General features: G+C 51.8%; 2 protein-coding genes across 8 annotated transcripts in view; one reads left to right on the top strand and one right to left on the bottom strand.

Annotated features, from left to right (window-relative positions):
* The window catches only part of OTOF (otoferlin), a 99,148-nt gene extending 92,361 nt beyond the window's left edge, over nt 1-6,787 (bottom strand). For all 7 annotated transcript variants that reach the window (XM_061350167.1, XM_061350169.1, XM_061350173.1 and 4 more), the window contains exons 1-2: nt 6,662-6,787; nt 903-961 (exon numbers count right to left, since the gene is read on the bottom strand). In XM_061350167.1, coding sequence (XP_061206151.1) covers nt 903-961; nt 6,662-6,740 — 138 coding nt within the window. In that variant the 5' untranslated portion in view covers nt 6,741-6,787. The remainder of the gene's footprint in view (nt 1-902; nt 962-6,661) is intronic.
* Nucleotides 1-15,436, top strand: part of ESCO2 (establishment of sister chromatid cohesion N-acetyltransferase 2) — a 248,206-nt gene that overhangs the window by 87,717 nt on the left and 145,053 nt on the right. The gene's annotated exons all lie outside the window — the stretch shown is intronic.

Genomic DNA, 15,436 nt, shown 5'->3' with positions numbered 1-15,436 from the left:
GCACTCTGGGCTTCTCCTGCCCCTTACACCTTCCCAGTTCAGGGGAGCCTGATATTAAGCTCTCCCTGATAACCAGGAGCAAGGTCTAACCTGTTCCACAGCTGCAGAGGGGCATGGAGGAGCTGGACATGCTTCTGGCTGTGCAAGCTGGGCACACCACAGGAAAAATCCCCCCTGAAATGCATTCCCTGCTTGGAACCAGGATGAAATTTACTCCCAAAGATGGACAATGCTTTAGAAAGCAATAAGCAATTTAAAGATCTTAATATTCCCTCAGCCTCTTGTATTCTCCAGCCCCTGGGAATAGGGTATCTCCTATAGGAAACACAAAGCAATGAGAGGAAACATCCATTCCCTTTTGAAAGCGTACTTCTATTTTGAATGTGACTTCATAGCAGCACCTCTGTTCCTTGCTTGTGTGGGTGACTTTACTGCAATCAGCTCAGAATATTTTCTTGGTAACTTCTTAAGAAAAGGCTGTGTTTTCAAACCACACGGAACCTGGGTTGCGGTTCAGGCACTAAGGAACCAGAGATATGAACCAAGGAGGAGTTTTTCCCCCTAGGGCAAGGAAAGGGAAAGCCAAGAGCCCAGCAGGACTTACCCCATGGAGACAAATAATTTTCCCTGAAACTTCCATAGGAAGAACATGGAATTTCTTTAATTAATGAGGAAATGATGTTCAGCTGATCCCATGACATGGAACACCCGGCATCCTCAGCCCCAGCCAGACCACAGCCAAGAGACCCATTTGGTACCTACCAGGGGAAACCCTGGAGCAGACAATGAAGATGCCAACACCCTTCAGCTTAGGGAATGGGGATATTCAGTTGGACAGGGAGTCACAGCACAGCACAGCAGCTGTAGGAAGCAGACCAGGAGGAAAACACAACTTCTCTTACCTCATCAAACCTGGCCTCATCCTCGCAGTTTTCAAGCACTCTGGTGTAGAAGGAGAGCCCTGGAGAGGGGAAAGGAAAACCAGGTTAGTCCCAGTGGAGCACAGTCTGCAGGCATTGCCTGGGATGGGGAAAAGACGAAGAGGTGAAGGTGTGAAAGCACCACAGGCACACAGGGTGTGCACAGGGGGTGCAGCAGGGACACAGTACATGCAGGAAGGTGAATCCAGCTATTAGCGGCACTAAACACCACATTAACCAGAAGAAGGTTTCTCTGGAATGTGCTTAATGGGTGTGCTCAAGTCTTGTCCCATCTTCTGCAGCCAGATGAAACAGAGCATGGGGATGGTGACTGCAGCATTTTCTGCAGTGGCTTTTACATGGTTGAACAGGGGCTCCTCAAGCTTTGGGGTGTTGGGATTTAATTGATAGAGGGGAGATTTAGGTGATATCTTAGAAAGAAGTTGTTCCCTATGAGGGTGCTGAGGCCCTGGCACAGGTTGCCCAGAGAAGCTGTGGCTGCCCCATCCCTGGCAGTGTTCAAGGCCAGGTTGGATGAGGCTTGGAGCAACCTGGTCTAGTGGAAGGTGTCCCTGTCCATGGCAGGGGTTGGGACTGGATGAGCTTTAAGGTCCCTTCCAACCCAAACCATTCTGTGCTTCTATGCACATCTGTACATCCTAGAAGTGTGCTTCAGCCTCAGGGATGAGATCTAGGAACGGCCACACCAAGAAAACCACCACAACTCCTGCCCAGAGCAGAGGATGTGCATGTTTGAGTTCCACCACACGGATGTAGCCCCACATGGCCACCCTGACAGCTGCATCCCTCCCTCGCTGCACCCCCAGATCTGCCTGAGCAATGGAATCCCAAAAGCCCCCAGTCAGTTGGGAGCAGGGATGGGACACGAGGAGGAGATACTGTGGAGGGGAAGCCCCAAGAGAGCAGCCAAGCATTAGTTACTGAATAATCAGGTTTCCTCAAGGAACCCCAGCTCGTGGTTGTCCATGCTTTTACTTGCTCTCAATAGGATCTTACCCACCTCCCCCTGGAATCAATATTTCTAGCTAATATCCACTTCATAACACTGCAGGAGGAAAACGTATCAAAAATGCTAATATTTAATCACTGATTCACATTGAGGCTTTCCCTTCCAGCAAGGAAAACTGTCTCCTGGGTAATTAAAACATCTCTGTGTGCGAGTCTGGTTTGGGCCCGGCACTGTACAGAGAGCCTGTGGCTAGGGCGAGCTGATGCCGGGTACCCCTCACTGCTGCATGTCAGCTTCTGCTTTATCTTACTCAAAAGTGAGATACCCTGATGACACGGCTCTTGGCAGGGAATGCCCCATCCCTGTCTAATTTAACTGTGACACAAGGAGAGCTATCATGTTGTCAGACTTTCTGCTGCCTGCAGCAGCCAACCTGGGTAAAATAAACCCAAAAGGGTTTATCCCTAAACACCCTCCCAGTTCCCTGCCATGAGTCACTGCACCCACAGATACATGAGTTTCTCGGGAGTGTAGGCAGAGCACTGCATTTATCTCATGCAGGTGACTCTGGGTAAGGGTGGAGGAGACATACATAGGCCATGGGACAGACACCCACTCTTGATGTGTGCACACTGGCCACCTCCCAGTGCAAGGGAACCTGGTGCTGCTTCCCTCCTTGCCTTCCATGGGATGGGATGGTAGTTGCAAGTGGAATGCAGCCCAGCCCCTCTTCACCCAAGGCAACGGGACCCAAATGGGGAACGGGACCATTGCTCCATCAGGATGGAGCCACAAGGAGCAGGGCCACAAACATTATCAGAGGGCTGGAGCACCTCTGCTATGGAGACAGGCTGAGAGAGCTGGGCTTGTTCAGCCTGGAGAAGAGGAGGCTTCAGGGAGACCTTAGAGCAGCTTCCAGTGCCTAAAGGGGCCAACAAGAAAGCTGGAGAGGGGCTTTTGACAAGGGCCTGTAGGGACAGGACAAGGGGGAATGGCTTTAACCTGACAGAGGGGAGATTGAGATGAGCTCTTAGGCAGAAGTTGTTCCCTGTGAGGGTGGTGAGGCCCTGGCACAGGGTGCCCAGAGAAGCTGTGGCTGCCCCATCCCTGGCAGTGTTCAAGGCCAGGTTGGACAGGGCTTGGAGCAACCTGGTCTAGTGGAAGCTGTCCCAGCTCATGGCAGGGGATTGGAACTGGATGGGCTTTAAGGTTCCTTCCAACCCAAACCATTCTGTGGTTCTATGATGTTTCCTTACAGCAATATCATTATCCACCAGTGCTCCTGGAGCAATCCATGAATGATCTCCCTCATTTACAACACACTGATTCAGAGAGGAAGCCTCACCAATAAGCGCTTTATAACTCCATCTGTGATCAATTAGCTGACAAACGCCCTAATTGCACGAGGGCACAAGTCCCCTCCTTCACAAATACACTGCATTAGGCTGCCCTAAGAGTGAAAACTGCTGCAGGCAAGTGGCCCTGCACAAGCTCAGGTCCTGCTGGGGGACAGGAGCAGGCACCCCTAAAATGGGTAGCACTGAAGAGAACCCACCATTTTTCTGCTTTGCCCCTGCAGCCAGCCTGAATGCATGTGCAGAATACCCCAGTTACCCTTGCCTGGCTGAGCTCCACTTGCAGAGCACAGAGGTGGAGAAATGGAGAGCTGCAACCACAACTGATCTGGAGCCCCCAACCTCCGAAGGTATAAACATCCCCATGGCGTTTGGCGAGCCAAATCCAATGCTATGGTGGGAAATGAGTCCCTGCTACTCAGGGATGGGAGTGAACTTTGGCCACCTCTCCCTCCACTTCCAGACTAGGAGCTGGAGGGTCTGGCACCTCTCCCTGGTCCAGATTCAGGAGCTCCTCCTCATGCCTCAGTTTCTCTTATTTGCAGAATGAGGATATTGCAGCTACTCCTCACAGAGACTGCCCAAAGTGTGGGGATCCCTGGGAGAAGAGGAGCAGCGTTATTCCATCCCACACAGCTGTCAACCTCAGCCCGTTCTCAGGAATGCTTCTATCAAAGTTGTGATCTATTCATCTCCAAGCCGAGCTGAAGTGAAGCAGTGTTTCAGAGCACTGCCCTCCTGCAGAAACGCACCCTGCTGCCTGTCGCACTGGAGTCAAACTCTTCCCTTCATTTCTTTACATGCAATAACAGATGCTTTCGACTGAATGAGCACATACCCACCTGGGGAGCTCTGCCTGAACCCCAGGCTGTGCTGTTGGTGGGTGAGGTGAGGGAGGAGCCAGCTTGGCTAGTGGAGAGCATCCTTCTCTGCAACACTTAGGAACTCCAGTAAAGCCATGATACTGGGGACTCAATCTATGGGTTGCTGTGAAGAGCACTGAGGGATGCCAGGCTGGTGGAGGTCACCTCACACCACACCAGAGGGGTCTAAAGTTCCATCTACAGTCAATGGAGAAAGGCAGAAAACTTCCCCTTGGAGACTTCGGCACGAAACCCCAACCTTCGACAGTGGGATGCTCTCCCAGTCCTGGCAGCAGGGGTCCAAGGTAATGTGCCTGTCTACATCCTGTCCTGTCCCATCCTATCCCAACGCATCCCACTGCTCCACATCCTTCTTATGCTGGGGCCCCAGAGCTGGACACAGGACTGCAGGGGGGGGTTCACCAGTGCGGAGCAGAGGGGGAGAATCTCTCCCCTCAGCCTGCTGGTGATGCAGCCCAGGACATGGCTACCATACAGACTGGAGAAGTTCTGCCCCACATGCCAAGTGCCTGGGGTGCTGGGGCAATTCATGGCCACTTCCAGCATGTCCTGGTTGGGAATAGACCCTCTTCCCAGCTCCGGGATGTGATTACACACCCAATTGCACCATAGACATGTCCTAAATGCCCCAGAAGCAGGAAACCTGCTTGCAGAAAGCAATGGGATGCAGTGCTGTGCATCCTTAGAGCCGTGTGTTGGGAGCCACCTGAAACCCAGTGCTGAGACCCATCAGTGAGAGTCAGGGGCCAGCCCAGGCATCTGCAGGACCTGGCCTTGTCCCATCCAAAGCAATCAGCAATCTGGCATGAAGCAATCCTCAAAGCACTACCAAGTATATCAAGAAAAGTCCAAATGCATTTGGAATCTCCTATCTTACGCCTGTTAAAACTGTTGAAATCCATGGTGTGTGAGAAAGACCACCTGCCCATAAGCATCACACTGCTCCTGTATCCTTACTGTGTGATTGATAATTCCAGTCCCTTCACCCACAGCAAGGTCCTGTCCTCATGTTTGCTGGCACCCCAGGCTCAGTGCTCTCCCACAGCCCAAAACTACGCTGCTATTTGCCAAACAGGTACCATGGGGATCTGCCTGTGCACTTCCCCGTCTGCAGGGAAGCTGTCCCCACTTTTTCCCCTTTTGGGATAAGGAATGTAGGCAGGCTCTGGAGCTAAATGTTAGCATAAGATGTTAAAATGCTGTTCCTGTGCAGGAAAGGCTTGCTGCAGCTTTGGACACACACTCTGAGTGGCATGAACAGGGCACAACACCAGACCCCTATTGACCACCATCCTGTTTAAGGGAAGGATCCTACTTAACCCACCTCCCTGCTGCCTTCACTGACCCAACCATGCATAGGATCACATCCTAACCCACCTCTACCACCCTTTAGCAGTAGGATTTTGCTAGCCATGACCTCAGGGTCCAGTCCTGCTGAGTCTGGTCACCAGGAGCCTCCATGCTAGGACCAAGCTTGCAGAATACAGCAGCACTGAGTGTCCCAGCTGTGAGCTCTGCAGCTTCCCAGGACAAGCAGGGGAAGAGACAGCCCCACTTGCAGGTGCTGATACCTGCTGCATTCCCAGTGTGGGACCGAACCCCTCTGTGCACAGCAAGTGACAGCAGCAAACTACCAGGTAAAAAACATTCTATGGTTCTATGAACCGCCCCTGGGCTGAGCCTGGGAAGCAGGGACAGGGAAGTAAGGGGGTAATTGCACCTTTCCAATGACTCTACGGTCATTAAGGCAGTGCAGGGAAAGCCATTTCAGGCAGTGCTGGCTGGCCTGGCTTGGAAGTGATGAAAATACCTGCTCCCCTGCTCTCCCACGACATGTTTGCAGAGAGAAGGGATTGCTGTTCCCAACTCCCAGCACTGATAAACCACCGCACAGCCTACTCTGCCTGCCGGTGGGCTCCCACATGCTGGCATCACATAGCAAGCTCAAACCAAGCCTGCCCCAAGCCTCCGGGGGCTCAGGAAAGGTTTGGCTGCTGCTGAGGGTATGCACCCCAGAGAGCTTTTGCTCCTTTTGCAGCTTCCCTTGGAAAGCTTTGGAGCTGGCGTGGATCTGAACCAAAGCTGCAGCATCCTTAGAGGAAATCCAGGCAGATGCTGAGTCCCAGCACAAGGCAAGTTCTCCTCCTGGCCCTTCCAGTGGCACCTTCTTGGTGGCACAGCCTCACCACCAAGCCCCTGATGCTAGGGTGGGAGCCCAGCTCCCTCCGGCTGTGGCAGGGTCCTGGCAGGGGTTTGTGACTCTGGGACTTCACCTACTTTCCCTGGGACGAATCCCTCTTCCCAGGCCTGCCCGTGGGAAGTGAATGGGGGCTGCAGTGTCCCAGCCCAGGGGCAGGCTGGCCGGGGGAGCCAAGACAGCCGCTCTGCGTGCAGGGTGGGCAGCTCCTGCAGCCGGCAGACTCGCATCCCCCTTCCCAACCCAAGCGCGGCCGCGGTGGGGAAACTGAGGCAGGGAAGCGGCGGCAGGGAACAGCCCACCCGGGACCCGCAGGACCACCCGCTCCCCCCTACCTCGGAAAACCGCTTTGGCGATGCGGTCGGCTTTGCCGCGGAGGCCGGTGACGGTGCGGAGCTGCAGCAGCAGAGCCATGGGGCACGGTGGGGCGCGGAGCGGTGCAGAGAGCGGAGCGGTGCGGAGCGGTGAGGTGAGATGCGGTGCGGTGCGGTGCGGTGCAGAGAGCGGTGCGGTGCGGTGCGGTGCAGAGAGCGGAGCGGTGCGGTGCCGCGCCCCCAGCTGCACTCCGAAGCGCGGTGCGGTGTGCGGAGCGGTGCCCCCTCCGACGCTGAATTATTCAGCAGAGGCACCGCCCCCAGCCCTCCCTTCCCTCCTTCCCCTTCCCATCCCTTTCCTCACTTTCCTGTTCCATTCCCTTCCCTCCTTTCCCTGCTGCTCTGAACGAGCTGCTCGGAACTTCCCCCTCCAGCTGCATAATGTTGTGAGTCGGGAAACTGAGACAGGAAACATCCCCCTCTCAGCACACCCAGGTGGAACCTTTGGGGTTAGAGTGTGAACCCACACCCAGCCCCCCAAATATATGGCAGGGGAGGGGAGATAGGGGGATGCTCAAGGAGACCTGACTTCACTGGGACCACCAAGGGCCAGCCAGCATGGGGTCCTGTGCTGTTACCAGCATCTCCTGGGGTTAGGTGCAAGAGATGGGTGGGTCATTATCCATGTGCCCCTGTTGCCAGCTAGCGAGGACAGGAGACAGATCTAAGATCACCTCACCTGGTCCATGACCATGGGAGTAGGGTCACTACATCAGAGCCCTTCAGCCAGACCATGACCAGCTTTGGACAGAGGACGGAACATGTAGTGCTGTGGGATGCAGCAGGATCCCTGACAGTGCAGGCAGTGTGGGTGCTTTGTATCCAAGCTGGAGAATGCTCCGCACTGCACATTTGCCATGTTATGGGCTGAACCTCAATAGGATTAAGTGGAATTTCCAGATATGAGTGGTAACTGTACAGGATGGACTTGTGGACTCCATTTGGAATAGGTCTTGCCTGTAGGGTTGCACATGAACACATTTCCCAGGGTCTTGAACTTGTCCTTTATTTCAAGGAAGATGGTTAATGCATGTATTTGAGAAAGAGCACAAGGGTCTTCAAGCCTCGCATATCTTCTTTTCCTGCTTGGGCACTTCCAGGAAGCATCCATCACTGTTGAGGCATGAACCCAGGAGAGCTTCATCATCATCAGAGAGAGAGAAGCAAGGGTGAAACCTTCACAAATGGATAATAAACCATTGGAAATAAGACAATTGGGTTCTGTAACAGAGCCTGGATTGCTGTCGTCCTGCCGGCAGAGAAGATCATTATGCTCCCTCTTAAGTGCATGAGGGTGAAGAAACTTGGGATTAACAGCGTGTGGCATTTCTCATTAGGTTCATAATTACCTCCTGGCAGCATGGCCTGGAAGCAAGGGTGCTGTTGCATGGAGATAGGAGATGGCAATGAAGGCAGCAGCTTGCTAAGGGCTCAGGTTTGTGGCAGGTTTGTGATAAAAATGGAGCCCTGCCCAAATTGATCCATGACATACAAGTGAAAACTGGTGCCTATGCAAGAGTTCAAGAGATGATATAGTGCATGAGCCAGAGATAGGTCTACTATGTCTGATGCTGCTGAAAAGAAAGCATTTTTGAATCTGTAGTTGGTCTTTCCCAGCTGAGCCATCCAGGCTGGCGCTGCTTTTCACAGAGTCATCAAAACACAGAATGGTTTGGGTTGGAAGGGACCTCAAAGCTCACCCAGTCCCAACCCCCTGCCATGGCCAGGGACACCTTCCACTAGACCAGGTTGCTCCAAGCCCGGTCTAACCTGGCCTTGAACACTGCCAGGGATGGGGCAGCCACAGCTTCTCTGGGCACCCTGTGCCAGGGTCTCACCACCCTCACAGGGAAGAACTTCTGCCCAAGATCTCACCTAAATCTGGGGTGGGACATGATAGCCATGTGAAACTCCTCAGTCAGTTACTGCTCATCTGTTCTGACCCAGCAGATGTCCTTGCCTTCATCTCCCCCATCTCCATTTCTCAAATTTACTTGATTTGAGAGCAAGCAAATTACACCAGCACCTCTAGGAGGCACCTTCAGAGCAACCCCCGTTGTCCTGAAAGAACAAGTACCACAGAAAACATCTTCTGCATCATGTTGTTAATTTCAAACCTCTTACTCAATATCAGAGAGCAGATACCAAAGTGAAAAAACCCAGTGTAAAGGGGGTTGACTGAATTGTTCATCTCAGAAGGCAGCATCACTTCGAGCTGCACCGTGCAATTGGGTGAGTGGTGCTGAGTGCAAACACCAGCCTGAAGAATGTGACAAAGACTGTGACTTCTCTTTTCCTGATTTAGTTTTATCCCAGACATGATTTAGCTGTAAAAGCACAGGTGGAGGGTTCTTGGGGGGTGGTAACCCATTGGTTTAACCCCAGACTTCAGGAGACACGGCAAAGCAAGGAAGAAGAAATTAAGACAGAGGATGATATGCACATCAAGTTTTAAGACTGTGCATTAAATGTGACCATGATCTGTCTACTGTAGCTGCTGAAAGCAGTGCAAGAAACTACTGCCCTTCGTCTGCTGGACATAAGCTTCCTCTTAGCATGCCAAACTCAACAATGTTTGCTCCTACCTAAGACACCTCTACAGCTCAATGCTCTTCAGAATGGTGGAAGAGCTACACTTAACCCCCTGGTGATTTATCCACCCATTATACCTGTAAACTGGATAATGAAGATGAGCAGGAGCAAGATAGGAACCCAGCTGCAATGAAGTCAACAAAACACAAGGAGTGTCAAAGTGTGGTGCGTTAAAAACACTCTCTCCAGCTCGAGAGCTGAAGAGGCCTGCCTGTGATGAACAGCGCAAGGTGAGAAAATGCCCTTTATAAACACTAATTTCAGTTTTTCCACAGTGCCTCTGCAATTTTCACATCGCTGCATGTGAATAAAATTACACACCCACCTCTGAATCACTGATGATTGCTCTTATTTACTATGGGTTTACACCAAAAGCAGAATCAGGCCTTAACTAGCCCCTCTGTATACACCACCCACAGCAGTGGTATTCCATTAAAATAGACCCAATTGCACATGCTGAAGCAGTAGTCTTATGATGATGCTACAGCGTGTTAAGTCCAAAATTAATGAGATTTTCTCTTCTTAACTCTTTTGCTCATTTTTTTACCCAGCTCTTCACTTCCCACGCTTGGAAAAAATCACATCAGCCTCCCCATTTGTCAAACCACTAAAATCTCTCTTATTAATTACAGAAAATTGCTGTCGTTTTCTTTCCCCTCTTTGTTTTTTTGTTGCCTGAGAGTTGGACCGAGGTTTCACACCTGGGGGATGATTTTGACTCCTTTCATCAACAATTTTGACCCCTTTCATCAACAATTTTGACCCCTTTCATCAACAGGAATCACTGCGACAGGCTCTGAGTTAGGCTTAAATGCTAATGGTGGGTGATAGTGTATTGTGTAAGTGCATATTTCTGTGTGTATAGAGCTGTATGTTTTCCTGTATAATGTTTCTCTCTTTGTGCCATCCAAGGGGCTGAGTGAAATCCCCAGGAGCACAACAGCCTGAGCGGATCCAGGCTATGGTAACTCATTCTGAAGAAGGCAGCTCTCCTTTCAGTAACATACCCACAATAAATGTGCCACATGACCCACTCCAAATTGTCTTCCAATTCCTAGAAACGGACAACTGAACCATCCCCTTCCTGTGTGTCTGCAGACCTGCACAGTGATGATTCTTAAGTCCCTCCCAACAAGAATTTGATGATTTGATAAAATCAGCAATGAAAACCAGTCCTGCACATGGGTCAGGACAATTCCAAGCACAAATTGGGCAGCGACTGGATTGAAAGCAGCACTGGAGAAGGACTTGGGGGTGTTGGTCAATGAGAAGCTCCCCATGACCCAGCAGTGTGCGCTTGAGCCCAGAAACCAACCGTGTCCTGGGCTGCATCTCCAGCAGTGTGACCAGCAGGTCGAGGGAGGGGATTCTCCCCCTTTGCTCTGCTCTGCTGAGACCCCCTTGCAGCCCTGAATCCAGCTCTGGGGCCTCAGTATATAAGAAGGATGTGGAGCTGTTGGAGCAAGTTCACAGGAGGCCACAAAGGTGCTCTGAGGACTGGAGCACCTCTGCTATGGAGACAGGCTGGGAGAGCTGGGCTTGTTCAGCCTGGAGAAGACTCCATGGAGACCTTAGAGCAGCTTCCAGTGATGACTAGATAAGCTTTAAATCTGCTTCCAACCCAAACCATTCTGTGGTTCTATGACTATGATTCTAATAACTGGGGGAATCCTCCTGCCAGATGTGACAAGGGGGATGGTTCTCTGCTGGAGGTGCAGGCAGGTTCCATTTCATCTTCTTGGTCCCAGGAGGATGCAGTCAGCACAGGGCAGAGCCCACTGGAGGGACAAATAAAGTCCCAAGGAGGGTCCTGGTACCCCACTGGCTGCAGGCAGCGTGCACTGGGGACGATGTCCTTTGGGGACCATGAGCTTTGGGGCCAGCATGTTGTTAGGGCAGTGGTGTTGAGCAATGGAAAAGGGGAAGCAGAGAACAATTACACAGCCCTGGCTGACGGGCTGCTTTCAAGTGTAGAAAATACCCTTATCAGAGAGCTCTTGTGCCAGGACATGCAGCAGCTCTGTATGAGGATAGACAGGATTTTGGTTTTCCAGTGGGTGATCATCTCCCTTTCCCTCCAGGCAGCTTTATTTAATGCTGAAAGCCTGCAGTGCTCAACTCTAGAGATTCCCATGCTGGGTCCATGTCTGCAAGGTCACTGATGGCCACTGTAGTCCTCTCCTATCATCAGTCCCAAAGTTGCAAAGCAGGAGCAGCAACCAAACCAGCTTTTCCATCAGTGCATCAGCATGGATGGGTGGTAAAGGAGAAGCTGTGGGAGACATGACAAAAAGCAGTAGAAAAGACCCTTCTCCTGCAATGCCAATGATCCTCAGACTAAATTCAGGGCCCAAGGTCACAGCAGCTGGTGCCAGAACCTCCCTGCACTGTGGAGCAGGTGCCAGAGCCTTCTCTCCCTGGGGGACAGCAATGTGCATTTCTTCATTTCCTATTGGACTCACTTATTTTCTGGCCAGGCTCCTCCTTGTGAAGCCTCATTGCCCCAGCAGAACTCAGCTAGACCCTTAGAGAAGGAATAACAAGGAGGTCCTCACAGGGGAAGGGGCAAATAGCCAAACCAAAGCACCTTTCTGGAGCTTCTCCAGCCCTTTTCCTAGGGAGATGTCAAGTATCACTCACCCCACAGCTCCCCAGGGAGCAATCACACTAATTTAGCCCCACACTGAGGGACCTGAAGTCCCCACTGATGAACCACCCCATGGAGCAGTAACTGTGCACTGTAGGTGCATGGAGAGCATCCCAGAGACTTATTCATGACTGCTGTGATCAGGGCAAAGGGAGGAGCAGAGAAAGGACTGGGAGCAACCCTTGTCCCCTGCCATCTTTCACCACTCTGTTCACAGACTCCATCTTTCCCATCTCAGCTCTTCCCAACCTTGGCTCTGCCAGAGTCCATCTGCCATTGTTCCTCCCTGCAGTCGGGGCTCTTTCACTTATAAGAGTTTCAGGGATGCAGAACCGAGGCTTTGTGGGACAAAGCTGCTCACAGCATCATCTGTAATTTTGAGTGCTGCAGTAGGTGTGTATTGGTCTCTGAAAGAAAGGGGAAAATGCTGTGGAGGCATTTTTTTGTACAGAAGGATAAGTGTGAGCAAGGAAAAGGGGGAATGCTGAACCCGAGGCAAACCGGTAAACTCTGCTGTGTAAATCAGTGCTTGCAAAGCATCCTCTTGAGATCTTCTGTACTGAGTGTCCTACCCTGGTGCACTAAGGGAGATCTGCACCCTTAGGACCAGCAGGTCCTCTGTCATGGGATCATGGAATGGTTAAGCTTGGAAAAGGCACTTAAGATCATTGAGTCCAATCATTAACCCAGCACTGCCAAGCCCACCACTAAACCATGTCCCTAAGCACCATATCTACATGTCCTTTACACCCCTCCAGGGATGGTGAATCCGCCACAGCCCTGGGCAGCATGTTCCAGTGTTTGACAGCCCTTTGGGGGAAGAAATTTTTCCTGATATCCGATCTAAACCTCTCCTGGCACAGCTTGAGGCCGTTTCCCGGTGATGTCTTCCCCCTGGAGTGATGATAAGACCCTCACTCATTTCCAGAAAAGCTGACACTTCTGCCTGGAGTTTTCTGGCAGGGCTGAGCTGTCAGTGCATCCATGGAGGGTCCTTGGATCTACAGGAGAGACATGTGGACTATGGCTTCCTGTCATCTTGCAAAAGCATCATTTCCAGGCAGACAAAGAAGATGTTGAGGACTCCAAAGCTTTGCTGTCTGAGACAGGAGCTCCAAGCATCCCAATGCAGTGCCTCTCCCACGATCAAACTCCATTTAAAATCCTGAAAAGTTTCTACCTCTGTGGGTGCTGTTGGAAAGCCATTGCTTCTGCTAATCCCCAGCTTCACCGGGGTTATGGTTGTCTTCTTGCTCCTTCTGTCTTTCCCTTGTTCTCTCTACTGCAGTCCTCTCCCCTCATCCTCTCTTTTGCTTGACTAAATAAGCGAGCTCTTCCATCCCCTCCTGATGGACAGGACCTCTCTTCCCTGATGGTCTTTTATCTGCAGCTCCTCATGCCAGGATAAGTGCAGCGGTACCAGGTGCTCTATATCACCCCTTGGGCCGTGTTCGAGGTCACAAGCACCATCACCTAGCAGGTCTGGGACCCACAGGCACCCTCAGTTCCTTCTCCTCAGTCTTTAATGCATGGCTTTGCATTTTGCAGGCAGCCCAAGAGTGCTTCCATAGACTCACAGAATGGTTTGGGTTGGAAAGAACAGAGCAGAGGGGGAGGATGCCTTCCCTCAACCTGCTGGTCATGCTGCTGGTGCTGCAGCCCAGGACACGGTTGGTTCCCTCCCATCAGTGCTCTTGTTCCCCAGCTAGGAGATCCGCAGTTTTCAAGGCAGGTAATCTAAGCAGTCAAGCAGGACTGACTTTTGGCAAATCCATTTGGCCTTTTGCATAATTTTCCATTTACTTTCGTATCTGCCCATTTCATCCTCTGAGACAGATTGGAAACCTGTGCCCATGCTGGGTCACAAGCCCGCAGCGACCTAGACAACCTTCTGACTCCTTTTGAAATGCCAGAGCTGTACTTGTTACTCCACAGCTGTAGCAATGCAGCAGCTCCCAGTGAGTGGAGGATTTCTATTTATTTATTTAATTTCTGTGTATTTATTCTTTATTCATTTATTTATCACGACACAGAGCTTTTCCCATTCTCTTGAATTCAGTGCAATTAACAAACCCAGATTTCCTCATTTCTCCACCCTGCAGAGAGGAGCCAGCTTGTAAAGACGTGCTAGGTCTCTGCATGGGGTCTCCTGTGCCTGTAGCAAACTCATTGGGGATCCATCCCAAAACTCCATGGATCCCACCCCTCCCAGCTTCTCCCCAGTTCCAAGGTGGCTGAATCCACATCTCACTGGCATCAGGAGCTCAGCAGTGCTGGGAGAGCGGGCGGCTGGCAGACCTTTGCAGAGCCGGCACTGTAATGTCCTAGCGTGAGGTGGGTGCTGAAAGCCCCTGGATTTCTGTTTTGTTTCTTTTCTTCTGTTTTATCTTCAATTTGAAACACCTCAGAGCTCAGATTGAGATGCAAATAAAGAGCAGCCCCTCCAATTCCCACACCTCCCGGTGCCTCTGACGAGCAAGCATCATTTATAAGGGTTATTTTAACAGAATGTGCAGATGTCTGTGTGCAATTATATCTTCTTACATTGTTTTTTATAGGCAACTTCCCAAAGCTGTTCCAGGACAGGTCCCAGGTTGCTCTCCTGGACAGGAGCAGAGCCCACTGTTCCAGTTACACAAAACTCCAAAAGCCTAAAATATGCAAACCTTCAGACCTGGTTTGCATTTCAGGGGATTTCTGAGTCCCCTGCATCAGGAGGGGAGAGGGCAGGGGTGCAGGGGTTCTTGGGGAGGGGTGCAGACCACGGCGCCAGGGTGGGTGCAGTGGTGTGGGTGCAGTGGTGAGGGCTGGCTGGATGCAGGCAGTGGGTGCAGGGGATGCTCAAGAGTGGGTGCAGGGGATCTCAGGGTGCCAGAGGGTCCAGTGGAGGGGTTCTGGCCTCCTCCCATGGCCTGGTGATGGTGTTTGTGATGGTTCTGGGGGCAGCTGTAGCACAGGGATGCCCCATATCCCTGGCACAGGTAGCAGCAGGTAAGGGCTGAGCATGGCCAGACTGGCAGCCTGGGACTGCCCACCGTGCCCCATGCACCCTGTACCCTTCCTATTCCAGTGCAGCTTTTAACCCAGGCTGCAGTACGCAGGCACTGCAGACACTCCATCTCCCGACTGCTCTGCCCCTGCAACCCCATGTCTGTGTGTTTCCTCGGGCGGTTTTAGACAGGTCAGGGGTTGTCTTTTGTATCCGCGACTGTAGAGGGGCAGAGCAGAGCATTTTCTCACCCCTTCATGCATATGACATGAGGGCAGTGAGTAACACATGCAGCCTTTGAAGAGTCTTCCTGTGCAATGAGAGACCCCAAATGTCTCTCATTCAGATGAGCTGTGGTGTGTTTCAGCTCGTCCTCCTTCTGCCCTCTCAACTGAGGCACCTTCCCCAGCTCCTTGCCATCATCGCATACTTTCTCTGCCCTTCTCTTGTTTTCTTTCACGTCTCCTTTTTGTTTCATGTAAGCAAAGACTCCTGCTGCAGCCAGGGC

The sequence above is a fragment of the Neopsephotus bourkii genome, unplaced genomic scaffold (genome assembly GCF_033783945.1).
Source record: "Neopsephotus bourkii isolate Nb327-2 ecotype Australia unplaced genomic scaffold, CSIRO-AGI_Nbou_v1 NB_481, whole genome shotgun sequence".
In the NCBI taxonomy this organism is placed as follows: Eukaryota; Metazoa; Chordata; class Aves; order Psittaciformes; family Psittacidae; genus Neopsephotus; species Neopsephotus bourkii.
This window is presented reverse-complemented; position numbering and strand designations above follow the sequence as displayed.